The following is a 19,181-nucleotide window of genomic DNA, read 5'->3' on the forward strand; positions in this document are numbered from 1 at the left end:
CTCTGCCTTTTCCCTTCCCAGAATTCTCTTAGTCTGGTCATCCTGCTTATACTTTCTGCCTGACTACTGGCCAGTCAGCATTTTATTAATCCAATATGAGTGACAAATCTTGACAGTGTACAAGAGTATTATCCTACAGCATCTCACCCTCTATTGCTTAGACTATAGGCATGTGCTGTACCCTAACTTACGGGGTCTGGGGAACCAATCCAGACCTTGTACATGCTAGGCAAGTATCAACTGAGCTACGACCCCAACCTGAAACTGTACTTCAAATTTTAATCTTTGCCCAGTCCAGAGACATGAAGTTGTATATACTCTCAAGATGCAGGATAGAAGCAGTGAGCTGATGTTCACAGTTAGTACGAGCTCATCAGGGGACACAAGGTGCTCTCCCCCACGTGATACGCTGAAGTATGGCATTTGGTGGATTAAATGCATTTTCATTTGATGATGTTTTCGGGCTGTGAAGGGCTTAACAGGACATAACGTCTCTGTAAATGGAGGAACACCTGTGACTCAGTCACTTTCCTGGAAACACAATGCATTTGACACGTGTATTTGACAGTCGCTGCTGGGGGATGGTAAACTTTGATGAGGGAGCAAAACAGGGAGCTTTGTTTTTAGACATGGCCCAGCCCAGCCCTGATTGCTCTGGGTGCCTCATAGCTGTGATACTGAGAGGGTGGGGGTTCAGTGTGGCAAGGGACTGAGGAGATAGCTCAGTGGTTAAGCGTGCTTGCTGCTCTTTCAGAGGGTCTGAGTTTGGCTTCTAGCAGCCATGTCAGGCAGCTCACAACCACCCAGAACTTCAGAGAACCCTTTTCTGGCCTCCAAGGCCTATACACATTTGGCACACTGACACACATAAGCATGCACTTAATTAGAAATAAATCTAAGAGAATATACGAGGAAACGATGTGTCTGGAGTGGACTAGTCCACATCCCAAAGCAGAATTCAGTTGTAAAGTAGATGCTGAAAAGTAGGACTGGAAGAGTCTAGAAGACTCACGGCTGAAGTGCTTCTGTTAACTGGCTCCGGTAGGATTCCAGGCATGCTATAAAGGGGGAGAACTGAGGTTCCTTCTGTGGAAGGGGCAGAACGGCAAGGCTCTGAGAACACTGGGGAAAACAGGTGTTTCTCTCCAGGATCTTCTCAGAGGTGAGAAAGATTATATTAGAAACCATGGACTGTGACTTTTCTAACATTTAGTTCCTAAAGGTGCAAGCAGCTGCACTGAAGGTCCTACATGCCAGTGCAACCCCCTCCCCCAGTCCTGTCCATCCTGGGCAGCCAGGGGAATGAGTCCTGGGCCGCCTCCTACCTCCCTCTTCTGAGACTGCTGAGCTGGGCTGGCTGGACTGTTCTCTGCAAGGCTGCTCTCCAGTTTGCCACTTTCCCACTGAGCAGATGGATGGCTCGCAGGTCCCATTTTTCTCCCACAGCAGCAGGGAAAATGAATCTCGCCAAGTGTTGCCGACACCATCTTACCAGGTTGCACATCCATCGCAGACTGGGGCCACTGACAGAGCACAGGCTCATCCTTCAGCCCCACACTGAGGCCCAGGGGACGGACTGGTGAACATTTAGCATCTCTCCCTGCTGCCGTGGCCCTCCCCCATTCTTGCTGACTGCCTCTGTAGGCTGGAATGGCCAGGATAATTTTGCAAAGAACTCTTCCAACACAGGACAGGCGAAGCTAGATCTGGCAGAGATGGAGGGAAGCTAATGGCCCAGGCCTACTCACCTCTGTAGACAGCATGGTGAAGGGTGACATCCACTGACTTCTTGAAAGCCAGGTCTGCAGAGGGTAGTGGTCAGGAGCCCTATCTTTGAATCCTTGTTTCTTTATACTACACATTTAACACTCAGGACTAGTCACTCCAGGCTCAGGGTCTTGGTTTCTTCCACTACTGGAATGGGATCTTTCTATTGCTTATTCCAGACTAACAGTACGTGAAGCATTTAAAGGCAGGACACAGATGGTCTTATTAAGGAAGCATTTACTGTGTCTGAGCTTGTCTGGAAATGACCACTGGCCTCCATAGCCACAAGGGGAAAAAAGCAAAAATCAGTCCTGTTGTATAGATTGTGTGACTTTAATACAGATACAAAGTAATGTACAACAAATGGCAGTACCAGGTCTCAAAGTCCTTTCCTCCCGCATGGTGACACAGCCCTAGCCCTTAGGGAACCTTCCAAAGAGTAAAACACTGAATCGGGGGACTGGAGACTCTTGAGAGAACCCCTTAGCCTTTTGTTCCGGATTCAGTTAATACTAGTGTGGTCTGGTTTCTAATCCACCCCAATCCTCCATCCTCCCTCCCCACCAAGGCCAACATCCTGAAAAACAGTGGGATCCTCTGCCCAGGCATGTTTAACAGCCACTGCTGGTACACACTAGGTCAGGATAACAACTATAGCCTTGATCCTTGCTGGTCTGGCCCGTATCCAGCTGTGTGGCTCCTGTTTTCTCACTGTTTAGTAGCAGAATCTTTGTCTCTGTCTGCAATTCTCATGGCTCTTTCGCCTGGTTAATTTCCCCTCTAGGGTGTGAGTCTTCCTTCCTTTGCCTGCATGTTATCCACAGAAAGTCTGAGTCTTACAAATGCCTTTCCGACACATGCGGCCATTAGCTTTACTCCTTCCTGACCCGTATCCCTGGAGATAAGGGTTAGCTGCTGGAGAAAAGGGTTAGCTATAGACCAGGTGTGGTGACTTGTGCTTGCAACCCCAGCACTCTGGAAATGAGGCCGGAGGATGGAGTTCGAAGAGCCTGAATATACAATGAGTTCAAGATCAGCTTCAGATACATAGAAAGACCCTGACTCAACAAAACACAGCAGGTTAATCTTTTTACAGGAGACAGATGTACAGGGTGTGAGTGGCTGTGAGTCAGCCAGGGCAGGATTTTGTGTGTGTGTGTGTGTGTGTGTGTGTGTGTGTGTGTGTGTGTGGTATTCATGTGTATGCAGGTGCTTGGGTGTAGAACAACCTAAGCTGTCATTCCTCAAATGCTACTTTGTTTTGCTTATTGTTTATTTTTGAGATAGAGGCTTTCATTTGCCTGGAACTTGCCAGGTAGTCTAGTTTGGCTGGTCAGTGAGCCCCAGGGATCAGTATTTCTTTTCCTTCCCACTGCTGGGATTACAAGTATGCACGACCATTCCATGCCATCATACCTGACTTTATTTTTATTTGTTTTCATGGGGATAGAACTCAGTCCCTCACAGGGCAAGCACATCTCTCAGCCTAGGGCTCTTTTACTACTTCTACTGCCATGATGACCACCTAGTGACAGGGCTCTAGGGTGCCAGGAGATCTAGTCCTTGTGTCAGAGAGGTGTCAGTCTGCACAGGCGCCCAGAGGAGGGAGACTAAAAGTGGATTCTTTTCTAGCAGAAGGGTGTCATAAGGGCAGAGTCTCCCACAGTCTCTCAGTATTGCACGCCACATTCCATTTTATTGGGAGTGCATTGTGGGCTAGTTAGGGTTTGATTTCATTTGGGTTGTAACTTCTACTCCAATCTGAGATGAGAAAGTGGCCTTATTTACTCTTAAAAGGATTCACCGTCTGCAGTGACTTGGGAGAGGAGGGGCCAAAAAGGGCCTGGGATGGGATTTAAATGCTCTCACCTCCTACCTCAAGTTCGTCTTCATGCAGTTTGGGCCACTTTGAGAATGGGATGAAGTCCACATGCAAACACTGTACTCCCTTTACACACCATTTTGGGAAGCGGCGGACTTCTCAAAGATCATCCCCTGGGCTTGCCTCCCTTCCAGATGCTCCGACAGTGTGGGAGCCCCTGCACGTGAACCCTCATTCCTGTATCACCTTCTCCCATTTCCCCTAGAGCTGACCATCATTGGAATTCTGGACTCCTATCAGCAGTGGGTGATGGGCTGTCCTTGGCTTGAGCAAGTCTCCAAGCTACCTCACAGACTCAGGGCTATGGGGGAGATGGTGGAGTGCTGGGTGGAGGAGCATAGGACCAGAGACTTGCTGTGCTGTGTTCCCATTTAACCCAGAGAGGGAGAATGCTCCTGTTGCACACCCTGGCTGGAGGTAGAGCTGATTCCATGATGGTCCTCTCTCTGGGTGTGCATGTGAGAGCAGGGCCTAGTCCCTGAGCCTCAGCCTCAGCCCCAGCCAATCCAATGTGGCCTTGTCCACAGCACACATATGAACCACCTTCTGTGTGCCAGGTCCCAAGCCAGATGTGGGATGCAGCACTGCGTAAATAAAGCCAGTGTCTTCAGAGACTTGCACTCCAGTATTGGGATGGGAGGATAGAGCATTAACTAAATAGAAGGCCGGGTGATTGCAGGTATGCTGAGGAACTCTAGGCCGGCTGGAGGGTGAGTCATATGGAGGTCTTGGCGAAGGAGCCAAGAGAGGCCGCTGAGGTGCAACAGTGGGCAGAGGTCAAGTCACCCCCTTTCCTAGCGTTTTCCCAGGGCCCTAGAGCTATTCAGCAGAAACTGGGTTCATGGCCTCATCTGGGTCTGGAGGAGACAGCAGAAGACAACTTCCTGACCTGTCTCGGGGACCTGAGAGGCTGTGTACAGCCTGTGCACATCTATGGCTAGGAACCACATCCCTCCAGAAGGTTCATCCCCAGGAGGAAGGGTCTGTGGGTAACACACATATCCTGGTCATGCCCTATTTTAGGAAAAGAGCACCCCCCCCACACACACACCTGCCAGCTCCAGAGTTTTGGCTCCTGATGTCACCCCTCTCCTCTTTTCCCATAGCCCCCTCCCTCTGGAAAGGCCTCTTCAGGAGGACTAGGATGTAGGATTTGGGAAAGGAGGAGGACAGAGGGATAGAGTTGGAAGAGGTGGCATCTAGCCAGCAAGCTGTATCCCCACCAGCCTATGAATACAGCCGAGAAAAACCAGAGAGAGAAGTTCTCTGGCTTGGGTTTGGCCTTATCTGCCTCTCACCCTGCAGATAGGCGCTAGTGCCCTTAGCCCTGTGCTAGGCTGGCGAGGGGAAGGGGGCTGAGTGTGGTCCTACATTGTAAACAGCAGCTGGCCTATTGTATCAGAGGACCTGGCTCTAAGCATCCCAGCCTGTCCTCTCCAAACACTCTGTTCCCTGTGATATAACCTGACACACTGTCTCTGTTCTGAGTTTGGTCCCCTCATTTTAGAGTAATCCCAGGGATTGGGGAGCTCAGATTAAGTATGTCTTAAGAAATATTTTGAGAGTAGGTGATGTTACACCATCTCTCAGCTACCCTCTTTTGAGTTGCCTACTATATTCACACACACACACACACACACACACACACACACACACACACACACACCATCCCCTCACTTCAGTGTAGTAAATTAAAACATCAGTGTCTCTCTTTTAGAGACATCCAAACTCTTCTCGGAGCTGTTCAAGCTCCCCGAGAGATGACTCAGATCAAGAAGGAAGGCATGTTTTGAAATACCAAGAAAAAAAAAATCAGTGGCATTAGATGATCGCTGCGACCAGACCTGCACCTCACTTGAGAAATGCATCTTTCTTTGAATGATCATAAAATAGTTGAGGTGATCTAGAGGCTTAGCCAATGTCTGTTATCGCAGCAACAGTAGAGGACCCATTTAACTCCCACGAGAACCCTCTGAAATGGGCATTTCATCCCCTCTTCAAAGACAGGGAAACCAAAGCTTGGGGAAGAATCAGCCACGCTCCTTCCATGGCCCAGTGAATTGAACCATACCACATGGCTGCCTTTCCTTCTGCCAGCCTCACCCAGGGCTCCTCCCAGAATCCTTCCTGACTGTTGTACAAAGGACCAGGCACCCTAAATGAGGGCTTCTGTCCCCAGGTTCCACCTCACCAGGCACCAGCCCTGAGTGAATCATTTCATTAGAGTTAATAACACAGTCCCTTTAACTGCAGTGTTTCCAAATACAGGGCCCTCTAGTCACTTTAATGAACAGATAAGAATCTTTGTAATTAACTCAGTGATGGCTTGCATGTGAATGGCAGTCTTCTGAACGTGGGCAGAGCTTTTATTTACTGCTGTAAGTATGGGCTGCTTCCACAAGCTCAGCACACACTGGGACCCCTGAAGGTTATTTATGAAGATGGGTTGCAGCCCCTGTTCACAGAGGAACCTCATGGGCACCGGAGCTTCAAATGATGCCTCCTCCATTAGGCCCAGGCTTGGACTTAGAACCCTCATGGCCATCCTTGTCATCTGTATCTTCTCAACCTTAGCTCAGACCTGATAAAGTGGGAGACTGGCTGCTGTCTCTTAGTACTGCATGGGTGTGGTGAGGTTCCAGTTGCCTCTATGCACATGTGCAGTTAACAAGTGTGTGTAGCAATAGAGCCAATCCTGTTGGTGGAGGTGTGAGTGAACCAGCCCTACAGTTGTGAGCATGGGATGGCTGTCCCCATTACCCAACTGTCATGTGGTGGCATGGGCAGGGGAAAGATGTCCTTCCTCTCTCACCCATCAATGCCTGAGTCAGGTGGGAGAGCTGGCCCCAGGCCAGAGGACTGGAGAGTTGTCCCTGTCCCCCACCAGCTGCACCACTTGGGAGAACAGGCCCTGCACCTCTCCTGGTTAGCAAATAGAGCCAACCCCATTGGCAGAGGTGTGGACGAGCCAGTCCTGATATTGTAAGCATGGAAGAGCTGTTCCATTTACTCATCTGTCACGTGGTGGCATGGGCAGGAGAGAGATGCCCTCCCGCCCAACAATGCCTAAGGCAGGTGGGAGAGTTTCAATAGTATCCAAGTGTGTGTCTGTGTGGGCAGAGGGCAAAGGGGGGGGGGAGAGTGGCATTCCAGATTCCCATCAGCTCTGATAAATGGCATCTCCTCCCCATCTCCATCTTCTGGAGAGTGGAGTCTGTGCCCAGCAGGGGGAGGGGGCCGTAAATATACAGGAGGATCAGAGACAAAGAGGAAAGATGGAACCTTTGTCCTGCCCCTTCATCTTTACCTTCTAGGCTTCTTTGATTGTGGAATCTGTGACATGGAGTCAATCAACTTTCAAGGTAGGCGATGAGCTGTCTGGCTCCTCTTACTGAGGAGTGTTAAGCTCCCAGAACTGGCAGGCTCTCCTTTCTCTGTCCTGTCTCCAGTCTCTCCAGCTGGCAGGCCCTTCCTATAGAAACAGTCCTAGAGCCCCGCCCAGCCAACCATCCCGAGGAAGCCCACTAAGAACATCTTTTAAAGCAGGAGAATGGCAGTGCCTACCAGGAGGCTTTTCAGGGGCATCCTATCTTTCAGAGGTGGGCCAGAGACTGAGATACACAGGACAATTAAGCAAGGTCCCTCACCCACTTCAAGTCTCCTCCTAATGGGTCTTCCTCCAGCACCTTCTTCCTCCATTGGTTCCTCCTCTAGGCAAGAAGGGTTGGGGCCACAACCTCAAGTCTCTAACGTGACATTTTAGCCATCTGTAGACCCCCAATGCTGTCTCCCACTCTGCTTCGGGCTTCCCTTCTGTATTAACTGCCTGCATTCTGTATTTTTCCTCTTCCTTTGCCCTGGGTGTGGAGTATGCACAACCATCCCCATGCACCTTTGGGTTCTCTGAAGGCAGGAGGCCATCTCCTTGGGATGGAGACAAGGGGGCAGGGATGGGTGGGACCTGGGCTTCAAACCTTGAGACCTAAGGACCAACAAAGGCACCAGAGGTACATCTTGTCCCCGGACTTTAGTGAAGGGTCTTGTCTCTCTGCACATGTGAACAGCAACAGTCTCATAAGCACAAAGACATCAGTGAAGTAAGGATTCTCATCACACCTGATAACTTCAGTCTGGTACCCTGGCCTCTGTCAAAACTACTGAGCTCACCGTCTCTACCCAAAAGACCAACGGTGTAAGTTCTCCAGGCTTCAGTTTAGTCATTTCTAAGATGGATACAACAGCACTTGTTGGGAAGAGCCAATGAAATGGCAGCTCTAATGCAGTGGGCAGGGAGTAAACCCTCAGAAGTGATTTCTTACCCACATTTCCTGCATGCTTGCATTGTATGAGAGATGTGACAAGGTGTAATAGACACTTTGCAGCATCTGCACCACTGTGGCAGGGATGGGGGTCCTCAGAGATACCTTCAACTTCAACCCCCGCCCCCCAGGTTTTCTTGCCTTGCCCCAGCGCCCCAGCGAAAAGGCAAGTGCAAGATCGTTCTCAGCTACTTGCTCTGGTATCTGTGCTGTGCCACCAGCTCCCCAAATGGGGCACCTACTCAGGAAAGCCCCTGGGGTACTCTGCTCTGAGGGTTGCATGGCTGCTGGATGGGACAGTCAGCTGAGACCAAAGGTCCCAGGGGAGAGGGAGTGTGTCCCTCACACAGTGGTTCCAACACTTAGGCTTCAAGTGAGGCGTTGCAGCCTCATCCCACTAATGGGCGCTTGGCGCCCTTATCCATGCCCCCACCTCCTCCACTGAAATCCTCTCTGGCTTTAACCACTATACCTGTCACAGCTGCCTTCGAGGGAAGGGTTTCACAGCTCACACAAGAACACATCTAAGCTGGAGACCTTGCCCTTTCTGAGCCTGTGTCCTCACCTATGATGCAGGAGCAGGGCATCTCTACTCCCCCAATATGCTTGGTAGAAATCTGAGGATTAGAGTCATGGACCACTTCAGAAAGTCCAGCAGCTATTGTCTGCTAGGTATCTATGCTTTCACAAATGGGGAAATGAGGGACCAGAGCTAGAGATATATTCGCTTAAGTTCAGAGTGCAGCACAGTTGAGCTGCAGGTGTCAGACGGCCTGCCTTGGGAAGTTTGTCCCCTTTAAGAGTTTTGACTTCTCCATTTGGCTCTCAGACCAATCTCCTTGCCTCCAGAACAGTGTCTAAAAGGGGGCAGGGCGCCTGACACATCCTAATCCCATTTTGCTAGTAAGCTGACTCCTGAGTCCAGGTCCCCAATATCCGAGGATCTCTTGGCCAGTAACTATTCTGTACAAGATGTTTCTATTCATTTGGGGGTTGAAGACAGCTTTTTCTAAAGAGTTCAGAGCCTAGTTATTCCAGAGCTGCTGTTAACTTAAGGTCCTTGCCTCATTCCTGTCAAGCCTGCTGCAGTTTGAAGTCCTCCAGGGTCATGAGTAGTGATTTCCAGTGATTGCTTTTGAGTTCTCCAACGCGGACAGTGTGAGGGATGAGGAGAAAGGGTCACAAATTACAGGACAGAATGGCAGGCACAGCTGGGGACCCAGTTCCAAAGTCTGCTGTGTGGCTTCTGCCTACTTTGCTTCCACCATGGGCCCTAGTGCCTTGGCTGGAAATAGTGCGAGCTTGCCGGCAGCATCCTCAGCTCTGGGGAGGTGGGGAAATGATGTCTCTATAATTAAGCAGTTGTTCATTCTTCCCCCCAACATCTCTACCTGGGATGAAGCAGTTGGCAAGTCTTGTGTCTGCACACTGCTGTATGCCTTGGCTCTATTCTTGCCTGACTCTGGGCTGTATTGTTTGCTGCACCTACTGCCTCATGGTCTGGTCACCTTGCTACCCTTCCCCTACCCAGGCGGAGGAAAACATCTAAACCTCAGGTGGGATCATGATGCCCAAACCCTACAGCACTCCTTCCGCAACCCCCATCCTTTTCAAGAAGCTCTTCTTGTTTCCTTATTGGTGATGACTTAGGGCCAACAGAGGGAGGGACAAAGCTGCAATGCTGAGCAGCAGCCTGGGATTCCATATCTACTGGGAACGTCTTTTACTTTCATCTTCTTTCACCTCCTCCTTTCGCCCAAGGCAAAACTGGATGGCTATCCCAGGTGGCAGTGTGGCAGTGTGACCCTTGAGGACTGCTCCATATTACGGCCCAGACTTCTGGCAGAGACCGACACACAGTAGGAAATTAATATGCTAAATATTTAACAGGGGTGACTTTTCACCCACAACTCTGGAATACTTCCGCAGATGCATCTGTGTTCCCCCATCGCGGTCCCTGGGAGCTCCGAGGGGATGCCTTGGACACCTGTGTCTTCCTGCACTAAAAAAAGGTTGTATAGGAAATCCCAGACTGTTACAGCAATGCTGGCTCTAACACCAGATACTCAGGAGGCTGAGGGAGGAGGCTTGTAAGTTCAAGGCCTGATCAGGCTACAGAGTAAGTTCAAGGTCATTCTGGGCCACTTAGTACTTAGTGAGGACCCTGTCTCAAACAATTAAAAGGAGGATGAGTGAGTGGCTCAGTGGTAAAGGACTTGCCTAACTCGTGCAAAGACCTTGGTTCAGTCCCCAGTATGAATATAAAATCAGGCCCAGGATGAAGAACCGTCACTGAACTGGCAATTGAACTTTAATTTAGTCAGCAAGCGTTGGCTGAGCACTTAACAACTCCAGGCACAATGTTAGGCACAAAGCGTTAAGAAAGTGATTCCTCTCAGGGCACCCCACCAGCTAGGCAAGGTAGACTGACCCATCAAGTGTCTGGGTTCTGGGTTCTGAAGAACCTCTGCTCACCTTTTAGGATAGTTCTTTCTTGCCACCGCACACTGTTGTCAAACACGTGGTGAGCAGTTAGAATGTCAGATTCCAGTCTCCCCATTCAGACTCAACTTCCTCAGAAGTGGGACTCTAGTCCTGACAAAAATCCACTCATTCAGACTCTGAGCTTGTGGTCTCTGCTAGGTGCAGCGACTTCCCCGGGCACTAGACAGAGCCCTGCCCAGGTTGTGGGACAGGTGGCCCCGGAAGCCAGCTGACTTGCTATGGTGCGCTGAAAAATGTTCTGGCTGTTAGTGCAACTTCAGCCTGCTGGCACAGGTCTTTGCCTTCCCTAAGATGATTTTACTATAGCCCTGTGCGTGAGCTGACCAGCTACCCCGTCCTGTGCGTGAGCTGACTGGCTACCCCAGCAGGATCTTCTGAGTTGCAGCATCCCTGCCTGACTTGTTTTCCTATGTTCTGATGTGACCTTTCAGGGCCTGCAAAGACCCTGCAAATGTTCCCAAGCCCAGAGAGGCTCTGCCCATTCAATGTGAGAGCCACATCCAACAGGGCTTTCCCATCTGACCTTCTATACTCCGGCCATAGTGGGTGCAAGGAGAGACTTCTGCCACATAGACAAAGGAAACTGGAAATTTCTGGCAGGCATACCAAGTCACACACCTCTCCCTTTTGTCCCCTTCCACCCACAAGACCTTTCTCCTGAGTCAGTCTTGAGGCCAGCTTCCTCCAGAATCGATCACTGAGGACTCCTGGAGAAAACCCCCTTTTTAAAGATCACCTTTTCAGGGCAGTGGATCTTTTGTTACACAATGTGGGTGCCTCCATGGTACCCAAGTGTCTTAAGAGACACAACATGTAGGGTTGGAAGAGCAGGTCACCAGCCTTGGGTAGCCAGTAGTGTTGCCCCATGTCCTGTGGCGAACATGCAAGGATGAGACAGAGCCAGCCTCTGTGTACTGTCTGTTTGCAGGGAGCTGTTGTCCCCGAGCCAGACCGATGTCTTCCATTTATTTATGAAAAACAGACACAGTGGTGGGTAGAACCCAAGAGGTGAGGCTGGGGGACTGGGGAAGGCACAGAGCAATAGCTCCCTTCTGCCTTCACCCACCCAATGGACCCTTGCAATACTCCCGGTGGCCTCCTCCATCTCAGGGACGCTGGCTATGGCTGCCCGCCCTTTGGTGTGGAGGGAAGCAGGAGTGAGCAGAGCCCAGGCTAAGGCGCAGTCGTGTTGACCTTGCTGTGGGGACAGGCTGTCCATCACCCACTGCGCTTGCTGTGTGGGTATGGTTTGGCCAGAGAGATAAGAAAAGCCCTCTGACTTGGGCCCTTCCACAGTCTAAAGAGCAGAGGGAGCCATGGGAAAGTGCCCACTTTGCACTGCCCCCCACCCCCGCAGTCAGCTCCAGGCTTGGGAGACACCCAGAAACCAGCAGACATCACAACTATCCCCCAAATACCCCATGTTCTGTCTGCAGCAAGATCCTTGGCAAGGCAGGCAGCCGCCACTTCCCACCCTGCAGGACAGAAATCCCTGAATATTGGTTTAAGAAAAGTCTTTGTGCAGCCTGTGACACAAGACCCCACTCGGGTCCCCTGCACAGGGGGCACCATTGGGGACGTGAGAGGCATGGCAGGGCACAGTGTGGGCCCACCTGGCCCCAAGTTTGGCCTTGGAGCCTCAATCTTGGGGCAGCGGGGGATGTCTAAGATGGAATGAGGTTTGGAAAGGGTGAACAGGGCCGAACTGTCTCCCTGTTTCACGCTGGGTTTGGAAGGAGTCTTCCACCTGTAGGGGGCAGAAGATCAAGGTGGACCTGGCCACAACCGGTCAGACCAAAGCTGCAATGGCAGGAACTGTAAAATCCATTCAGCTGCCCCAAGTCCCTGTGAGCTGGGGGTCCTGGCTGACTCCCAGCCAGAGGCTACCGCGTGTGTGGGGATATCCTGCCAACTCAGGCCACCACTATGCAATGTCTTTGATTCTGCGCATGTAATTGTGCAGGTCCGGGGGTGGAGTGGGCCGTGTGGTTCCGGTCACATCTGGACAACCCCAACCCAGGTCCTCTTCGTCCTCCTCATCCTCTTCGCCCGCAGGCACCGAGTCATAGGCCAGCTCCTCTGAGGGAAGAGTGGTAAAGGTCGTGAACTTGACCCTCTTGCGCTTGGAGGTGGGCGAGCTAGCAGGATCCTCTGTCTGGTCCCTGGCCGAGCCCCCAGAGGAGCCGTCCCCACGGCCATGCACTTGGCTCTGGACGCTGGTCTGCGAACTGCCACTGCTGTGGTGATCACCGTGGCAGCAGGCAGGCACGGTTTCCAGGGCGCTCCCTGCAGGAGGCGACAGCTCACCTTGCACCCGCAGTGGCTGCCCATTGCCCAGGAACACCCAGTGGTGTGAGTGGTCCATGCTGGTCTGGCCCTCGGGAGGGATGCGCTTGTGCCGGTATCGCAGCACGAACACAATGCAGTTGATGAGGAAGACAAGGATGGCGAGGCAGAAGACCCCCAGCAGTGCATACATACCAATCTCTAGGTCTGTCAGCCCCCGGGGCATCTGCAGGAAGCCCGTGGGCAGCGGTAAGTAGTCCTCTGTGAGTGGCACTGGGCCAGAAGTGCCCAATCCAGGGATCTCACCAGCGGGGATGACAGTGCCTGGTGGACCAGCTCCTCGGGACTCGTCCTCGCCCCCACCAGGCCCGGGCTGGCTGGGCCCCGGGTAGTCATATGTGGGATCCTCCTCATCCCGCCCAAAGTGTACTCGCAGGCCCACAGGAGTAATAGCCAGCACACTCTTACGCTTGGTTTTCTGGCAGCTCTCGGAGATGGTAAGCTCTGCACGAAGCAGATCTCCTGAGCCCTCTGCCTCAGCCACCACCAGTGGGAAAGCCTTGTCTTGGATCACAGTGGCCACTCGTTCATCCAGGCTGCTCACCAAAAGCCCATAGTCCCGGGGACTGTATAAAGAGAGCGGGGCTGTGGTTCCATCACTGTAGGAGAGCCACAGACTCAGCAGGGCTTCCTGAAAGTGGAGAGGGACAGAAGTCAGGGCCGGTCTTAGCATCTTCTCTGATAGCTACCAGCTCTGCCTGGCTCAGCACCTGAAATGCCAGGTGCTAGGTAGGACTCGAGACCACTTCGGAGGTACAATGTGAGGCCCCTTGCATTGTGGGGACCTGGAACACAGGGTAGGATTTTCAGGTCTCATCTACTACCCTGAACATTCCCCCTCTTCTCTTGACCTGAAGGTAAGCTCCTGGCTGGGTTTCCCTCATCAGCTATCACTGTCTGACCTTTGGCTAATGAAGCCCAGAGAAAAGAGAGGAATCTGGATCAAAGATTAAGCGACAAGGGACCCCTATGGCCTAACACCACCCATCATCTTTCCATCTCTATCCTATAGCTGATACCTATAATTCATAGGTATTGGTACACTACAGACTCAACCAGAGAGGAAGCTTGGAGGAGCAGAGGAGAGTGCCCACTGAGAATCCAATAGGAGACCCTGGACAGGGACACTGGAGTCCAGCCTGCCCCTGTAAAGGACTGGATGATAAGGTGCAGAGCTCCTTATATATCTAAAGGCCTCATCTGAAGATGGATGGATGGCCAGGGTGGTCCAGGTCCCATTCCACACCTCACATGCTAGCTGGGAGTGGGGGTGGTTTCAGGGAGTCAGTTACCTGCTTGGGAAAGCTGAGGGTGGGCTGCGCAGCTGTGGTCGCCAAGATGGTGTGACTGCTCCCAGGGCTGGGTCGCAGGGACAAAGCGAGACTGGCTACCACTTGGGCCTGCAGCTGTGTGATACTGACCTTCTCCTCTGTCACTGTCAGTAGCGTCTCCCCCAGCACAGCCTCGGTCAGGGGGGACACGACCTATGACAGAACAAATGGTGGTGGGGGATACCTGGGAAGCAGCTGCCTTGCTCAGGGTCCCTCCCCACCCCCGGGGAACTCCCAGCACTGCTGGGGAGAAGGGTGAGAGAGCACAGGACGCCAGCTCTCCCCTAGGTCTGTAAGGAGGAACATGGGGAGTCAGGGGCAGAAATGCAGACGTAGGTGAGAGAGGCACGCAGTGGTAACAGGAACTGGTGGTTGAGCTGTAGGATCAGTTGTTTTATAAACAAAATACTTCTGTAAGCTGTGGTCATTTACAAGCTCCGGGACAGCTGATTTCTACTTGGCCACCCCACCGTCAGAGAGGAAGGCAAGAGCTGAATTCTTAAGACACCTGTAGTTTCCTTCCAGTGACTCAGCAGCGCGATTTTCTCTCCATGTCTACAGTCCCTGATCCTGTTCCAATGTCTCTCTCTCCCCGCCTCCAGAGGGCTCTGAAGGCTGCTGAGGCTTGCCTGAGAACTTCACCAAGAGGTGAAAAAAGAGCTTGGTCTTAGAAGGTGCAACTGAAGGGAAAGGAAAGAGTTTCTTGGGGGTCACTGCGGTGGCTTTCAGAAGTGAAGGTCCTAAGTTCCCCTGAGTTCTCTACCTGTGGCTAACCCAGGTTCCCAGGTCTACAACCACTTTGTGCCTGGACAGAGCCATTTCCTACCTTAAAGGGGGTGGTGCCCGGCTCCAGTCCTGCCAGTGTGCTGCTGTCCACCAAGTAGGCCACTCGGGGGTCACCCACCCGCATGAAGTCACTGACCAGGTCAGTGACCTCCACCAGCCAGTCAGGGCCCAGCATGGTGACCACCTGGTCGGTGCCCTCAGATGATGTCGTGTGAAACTGGGTGAAGACCTGCAGGGTGGCATGCTGGTATTGCAGAGTGCAACCTCGGCTGGCACTCTGTCTCCGTTCTTCCTCTTCCTCCTCCTCATCTTCGCTCTCCCGAGCTGACCTGGGGAATACCAACATCAGGACTGGGGGACCACTCTCCCCTTGTAACTGTGCTGCACCTCTTTCTCTCTGCCAGTCTTTGCATGTCCCCTCTGTGACTGTGTACGGAGCCAACCATCCCAGCCTCTCTCACCTGGAGAGGTTCCTTCTTTCGCCTTCCCAACCCATGGCTGCCAACGGCTGGTATCCCATCCATACAGTGACAATGGCCTCTTCCTCAGCACTGAGCACGCACATGACACTGTGCTGAGCCTGAGACTCTAGCAAGGAGGGATCCTTGTCACAAGCTCGGCTGACATGTCACACGGTCATGTGTGGAACATGAATGATACGGGATGACACTTGACGTTTAACCAAGGAGACTTCCGAGAGTAGAGGTGAAGCCAGTTTCTTCTTGGTGCTTTTATTTATTTGCCTTTTTTGAAAGGTGAGGCCTCACAGATGAGGCCAGCTCTCCCTTGAACTTCCTGATACTTCTGCCTCAATTCCCCCAACTGCTAGGATTGTGCAGGCATTCACTATCACACCTGGTTTTGTGTGGAGGGTTGAACCCAGGGCTTCATGCATGCTAAGCAAGCATTCTATTTATGAATTACACACTCACTCTCACTGCTTAGAGCAAGAGAATGAAAAAGAGAGAGAGAGAAAAAAAGTAGGGCATTAAGCAAAAGGGAACCTGGACTTAATGGCTTAAGGAAATCCTCAGCCTAGACCATTGGAAAAGGATGCTAAAACCAGGAGATTCCCTGGCAGGGGGTACGCAGTAGAGAATAAGCTTGCTAATGTTTTGTTAGAAGTAACCAACTAAGACAACCATTCACATGGAAGTCTCTTTTTCACCCGTGTTAACCAATTTAATCCTCACTGCTATCCAGTCAATACTGCCCATTTCATGGAGGAGAAAAAGTGAGTCAGAGACGTTGAATAAGTAGTGTAAGATGCACTACTAGTAAATGACAAAACCAGGGTTTAAACCAAAGAGCTTCCTACAACCCCGGCACTCGAAGAAAGCAGCGTGGATACTGCTCTGGTTGGCAAAGCAGAGTCCCAGGCTGTGCCCCAGCCCCGAAGCAGAGGCTACATGCTAGCAAAAGCCCCAGCAATGGAAGGGCGCATTCTGGCTGGAGGGGCTCTGCTACTGTTCCTGCTGTTGGAGCTACCACAGCTCTGAACTTGGACCAGCTCTGCCTTCTCTCCCTACTCCTCTCCATAGCCCTGGCTGCCCACAGAGGCCTGTTGGGCTCCACTTGGGAAGCTCCGAATGGGTGGGTGGAGCATGGTAAATAAACACGTACGTGGCCCACAGATGGAGCTTGTGTAGACCTACACATTGTGGTGAATCTGTCCCTATGGACCCAGGAGTCTGCCCTCGGTGCCCAGCTGAGGCAGTGGATCTAGTATGTGTGCTGCTATTTGTGTGGGTATCCCTGGCTGGGGGACACAGGTGCAGTTACGTGCCACTGTGTTCAAGGGTGTGTCCAGTCCCCTGGAGCCTACTGATCCCCAGCTGACCCCCTGTCCACTTGTCCTTTAAGACTTAGCTCAAGAATCAGCTTTTCCAGGAAGCCTGGCTTTGTTTTTGGATAAAAAGGGACTCTCTCATTCACGCCCTTTCATTTCCTGCCCACAGAGTTTCCCACCATGCTCTGGGATATCTTCCCACCCCCATGGACCGAGAGCCTGGCTAGTCACACTCTTCACATTTCAAATATCTGTCAGTGCCCAGTACACAGTGGCTGCTCAAAACAAGCATGCTGTTTGCATCACAACCCACAGACTGTGTCCACCAAAGGCCTTATATGCGTGCAGATCAGACTACTGTCCCATGTTTACACTACGTGCTGGGGCTGTACCTTCGGTCGGAAAGGATAGGTACCCTCCATCCCTTCACTTGGCTGAGGCGAGCGTCGGAGAGCTCGATGTGCAGAGGAAGCTTGGGGACCCAGACTGTCATTTCCAGAGGGGCACTGAGGACATCGTAGCGGAAGGTGACTCTGGCGTTCATGGACCCTCGAGACTCCTTCCCACTCACAAACACATAGTCACAACTGCTGGACACCTGGGGAAGGGCAGGAACATATAGCATGGGTATGGCTTGCCTTCCAGGTCCTGCTGGGCAGTTCGGGGTGCTTGGGTCTGACTACAGGGCCAGCAAGGCTGCTGGAGAGGATGTGGAAAGGACTGCTAAGGGGGAGACTTCCCGGGGGTGCTCTCTACCTCAGAATACCTAGGGCTCTGGGACTAGCTGTCTACCGGATGGTCTTCTGCACCCCACAGTGGGTGTTTGACTAGGTAGAATGGAGACCTGGAGTAAGGAACAGGTCCCTGCCTCCTCCATGCCACGGTAGCACGGCATGCTAGGCGAGTGGGCAGCTCGTTAATTTCAAATGAAGGGCTGTTCCTGGCAGGTATGAAGGAGCGGGAACGGGAACAGAGAGGAAAATTTGGGATCAGAGAAACCTGAGTGCAGATGGGTGGATGGTGGCCACTGATTATGTGTGTAGTGTTTATGCAAATGTCTGCCCCCACCAGGCTAGCTACACTATGCCCAGAGGCTCCCTCATGGAACCCACATGCCTACTGAGGATATGTTGCTGGAAGCAGTGCTCAATCCATCCCGGGGGCCACTGCCAAGGCTTCAGGGTAGGTGCAGGTGTCTGAGTGTGCTTTGGGTATCCATGCACACATCTGACACACCTTGAGTGGATCCCATGTACACACACTCACACACACTCACACTCACACACACACACACACACACACACACACACACACACCTGGACACTCCTGTTGGAATATACTTTGGGGCACCTCCATGAGTCTTGGAGAAGTTACCATGTGGCCGGTGAGCTGGCCACATCCCAAAGCCTCTGCAGTGATGGGGGGCTAGAATACACCTTATGGTGGTTTGAACGAGAGTGGCCCCTACAGGCTCATAGTCCCCAGTTGGTGGTGCTGCTTGGGAAGGATTAGGAGGTGTGGTCTTGCTGGAGGAGGTGTGTCACTGAGGTGGGCTTTGAGGTGTTAAAAGGTCACACCCTTCCCCATGTGCTCTCTGTGCCTTCCACTTCGGGTCATATGTAGGCTTTCAGCCACTACCACGGCATCATGCCTGACTGCTTGTTGCCATACTTACAACTGTGGTAGCCACGGACTAACCTTCTGCAACCTTAGCCTCAAATTAAATGCTTTCTTTTATAAGTTTCCTTGGTTATTGTGTTTTGTCATGGCAATGAAAAACTAAGACATCTTCCAATAAACTTGTCTATAAGTTGCCTTGGTCATGGTATGTTAGCACAGCAATAGAACGGTAACAAAGAAATGTCTCATCTGTACATATGGATCCCTGGACCATGCCAAACCCTTGGCCTTTTGCTTCTTGTATCTTCTTAGAGATGGGGTGGAGGGAAGCAGGAAATCTCTCCCATCCTGGAAGGTAGGGGATTCCAACCATTGGTTGGCTCAGCCTCCATTTAAAAAAAAAGCCACGTTTCACAGAGATGTATAGCAGCAGTTCATTTAGAATCCTCTGAGTCCTGCTGGTGTCTCAGCCCTCACAGGATGGGGAAATGTGCCTAAGAAAGAACTATATGTCGATTCTTGGGAGCAGGTGAATCTGGTCTCTGGAGAGCATCTGGGGGTAGGAGGGAGCCACAGTTGGGAAGGTCATGGGAGGTTGTAGGTACTGGGGCATGTCAGATTCTCTATTCCTGAAGCTGCCCTTCCTAGCTCCAGTTTCTTCACCTTGTTCCTCTCCTGCCTAGGATGCAGGGAAAATCTATCCACCTTTCTCTCTTATTTGAGTCTGTCTTATACAGAGCTCAATAGTGACCTGCTGGGTTGGAGTTACATTGTCAACACTACCCATCCCCTTTTGGGTACCATCTTACTCTTTTACTCTGCCAGGACAGTCACTA

General features: G+C 51.8%; 1 protein-coding gene across 1 annotated transcript in view; it reads right to left on the reverse strand.

Moving 5' to 3' along the window:
* Window positions 1-11,023: 11,023 nt before the first annotated feature.
* Tmem132e (transmembrane protein 132E) overlaps window positions 11,024-19,181 on the reverse strand; it is a 55,200-nt gene continuing 47,042 nt past the window's right edge. Inside the window, exons 6-9 of the mRNA XM_005349388.3 lie at window positions 17,118-17,323; window positions 14,977-15,265; window positions 14,112-14,303; window positions 11,024-13,450 (exon numbers count right to left, since the gene is read on the reverse strand). Of these exons, the coding sequence (XP_005349445.1) occupies window positions 12,398-13,450; window positions 14,112-14,303; window positions 14,977-15,265; window positions 17,118-17,323 (1,740 nt within the window). The 3' untranslated portion in view covers window positions 11,024-12,397. The remainder of the gene's footprint in view (window positions 13,451-14,111; window positions 14,304-14,976; window positions 15,266-17,117; window positions 17,324-19,181) is intronic.

The sequence above is a fragment of the Microtus ochrogaster genome, chromosome 7, assembly GCF_000317375.1.
Source record: "Microtus ochrogaster isolate Prairie Vole_2 chromosome 7, MicOch1.0, whole genome shotgun sequence".
Lineage (NCBI taxonomy): Eukaryota > Metazoa > Chordata > Mammalia > Rodentia > Cricetidae > Microtus > Microtus ochrogaster.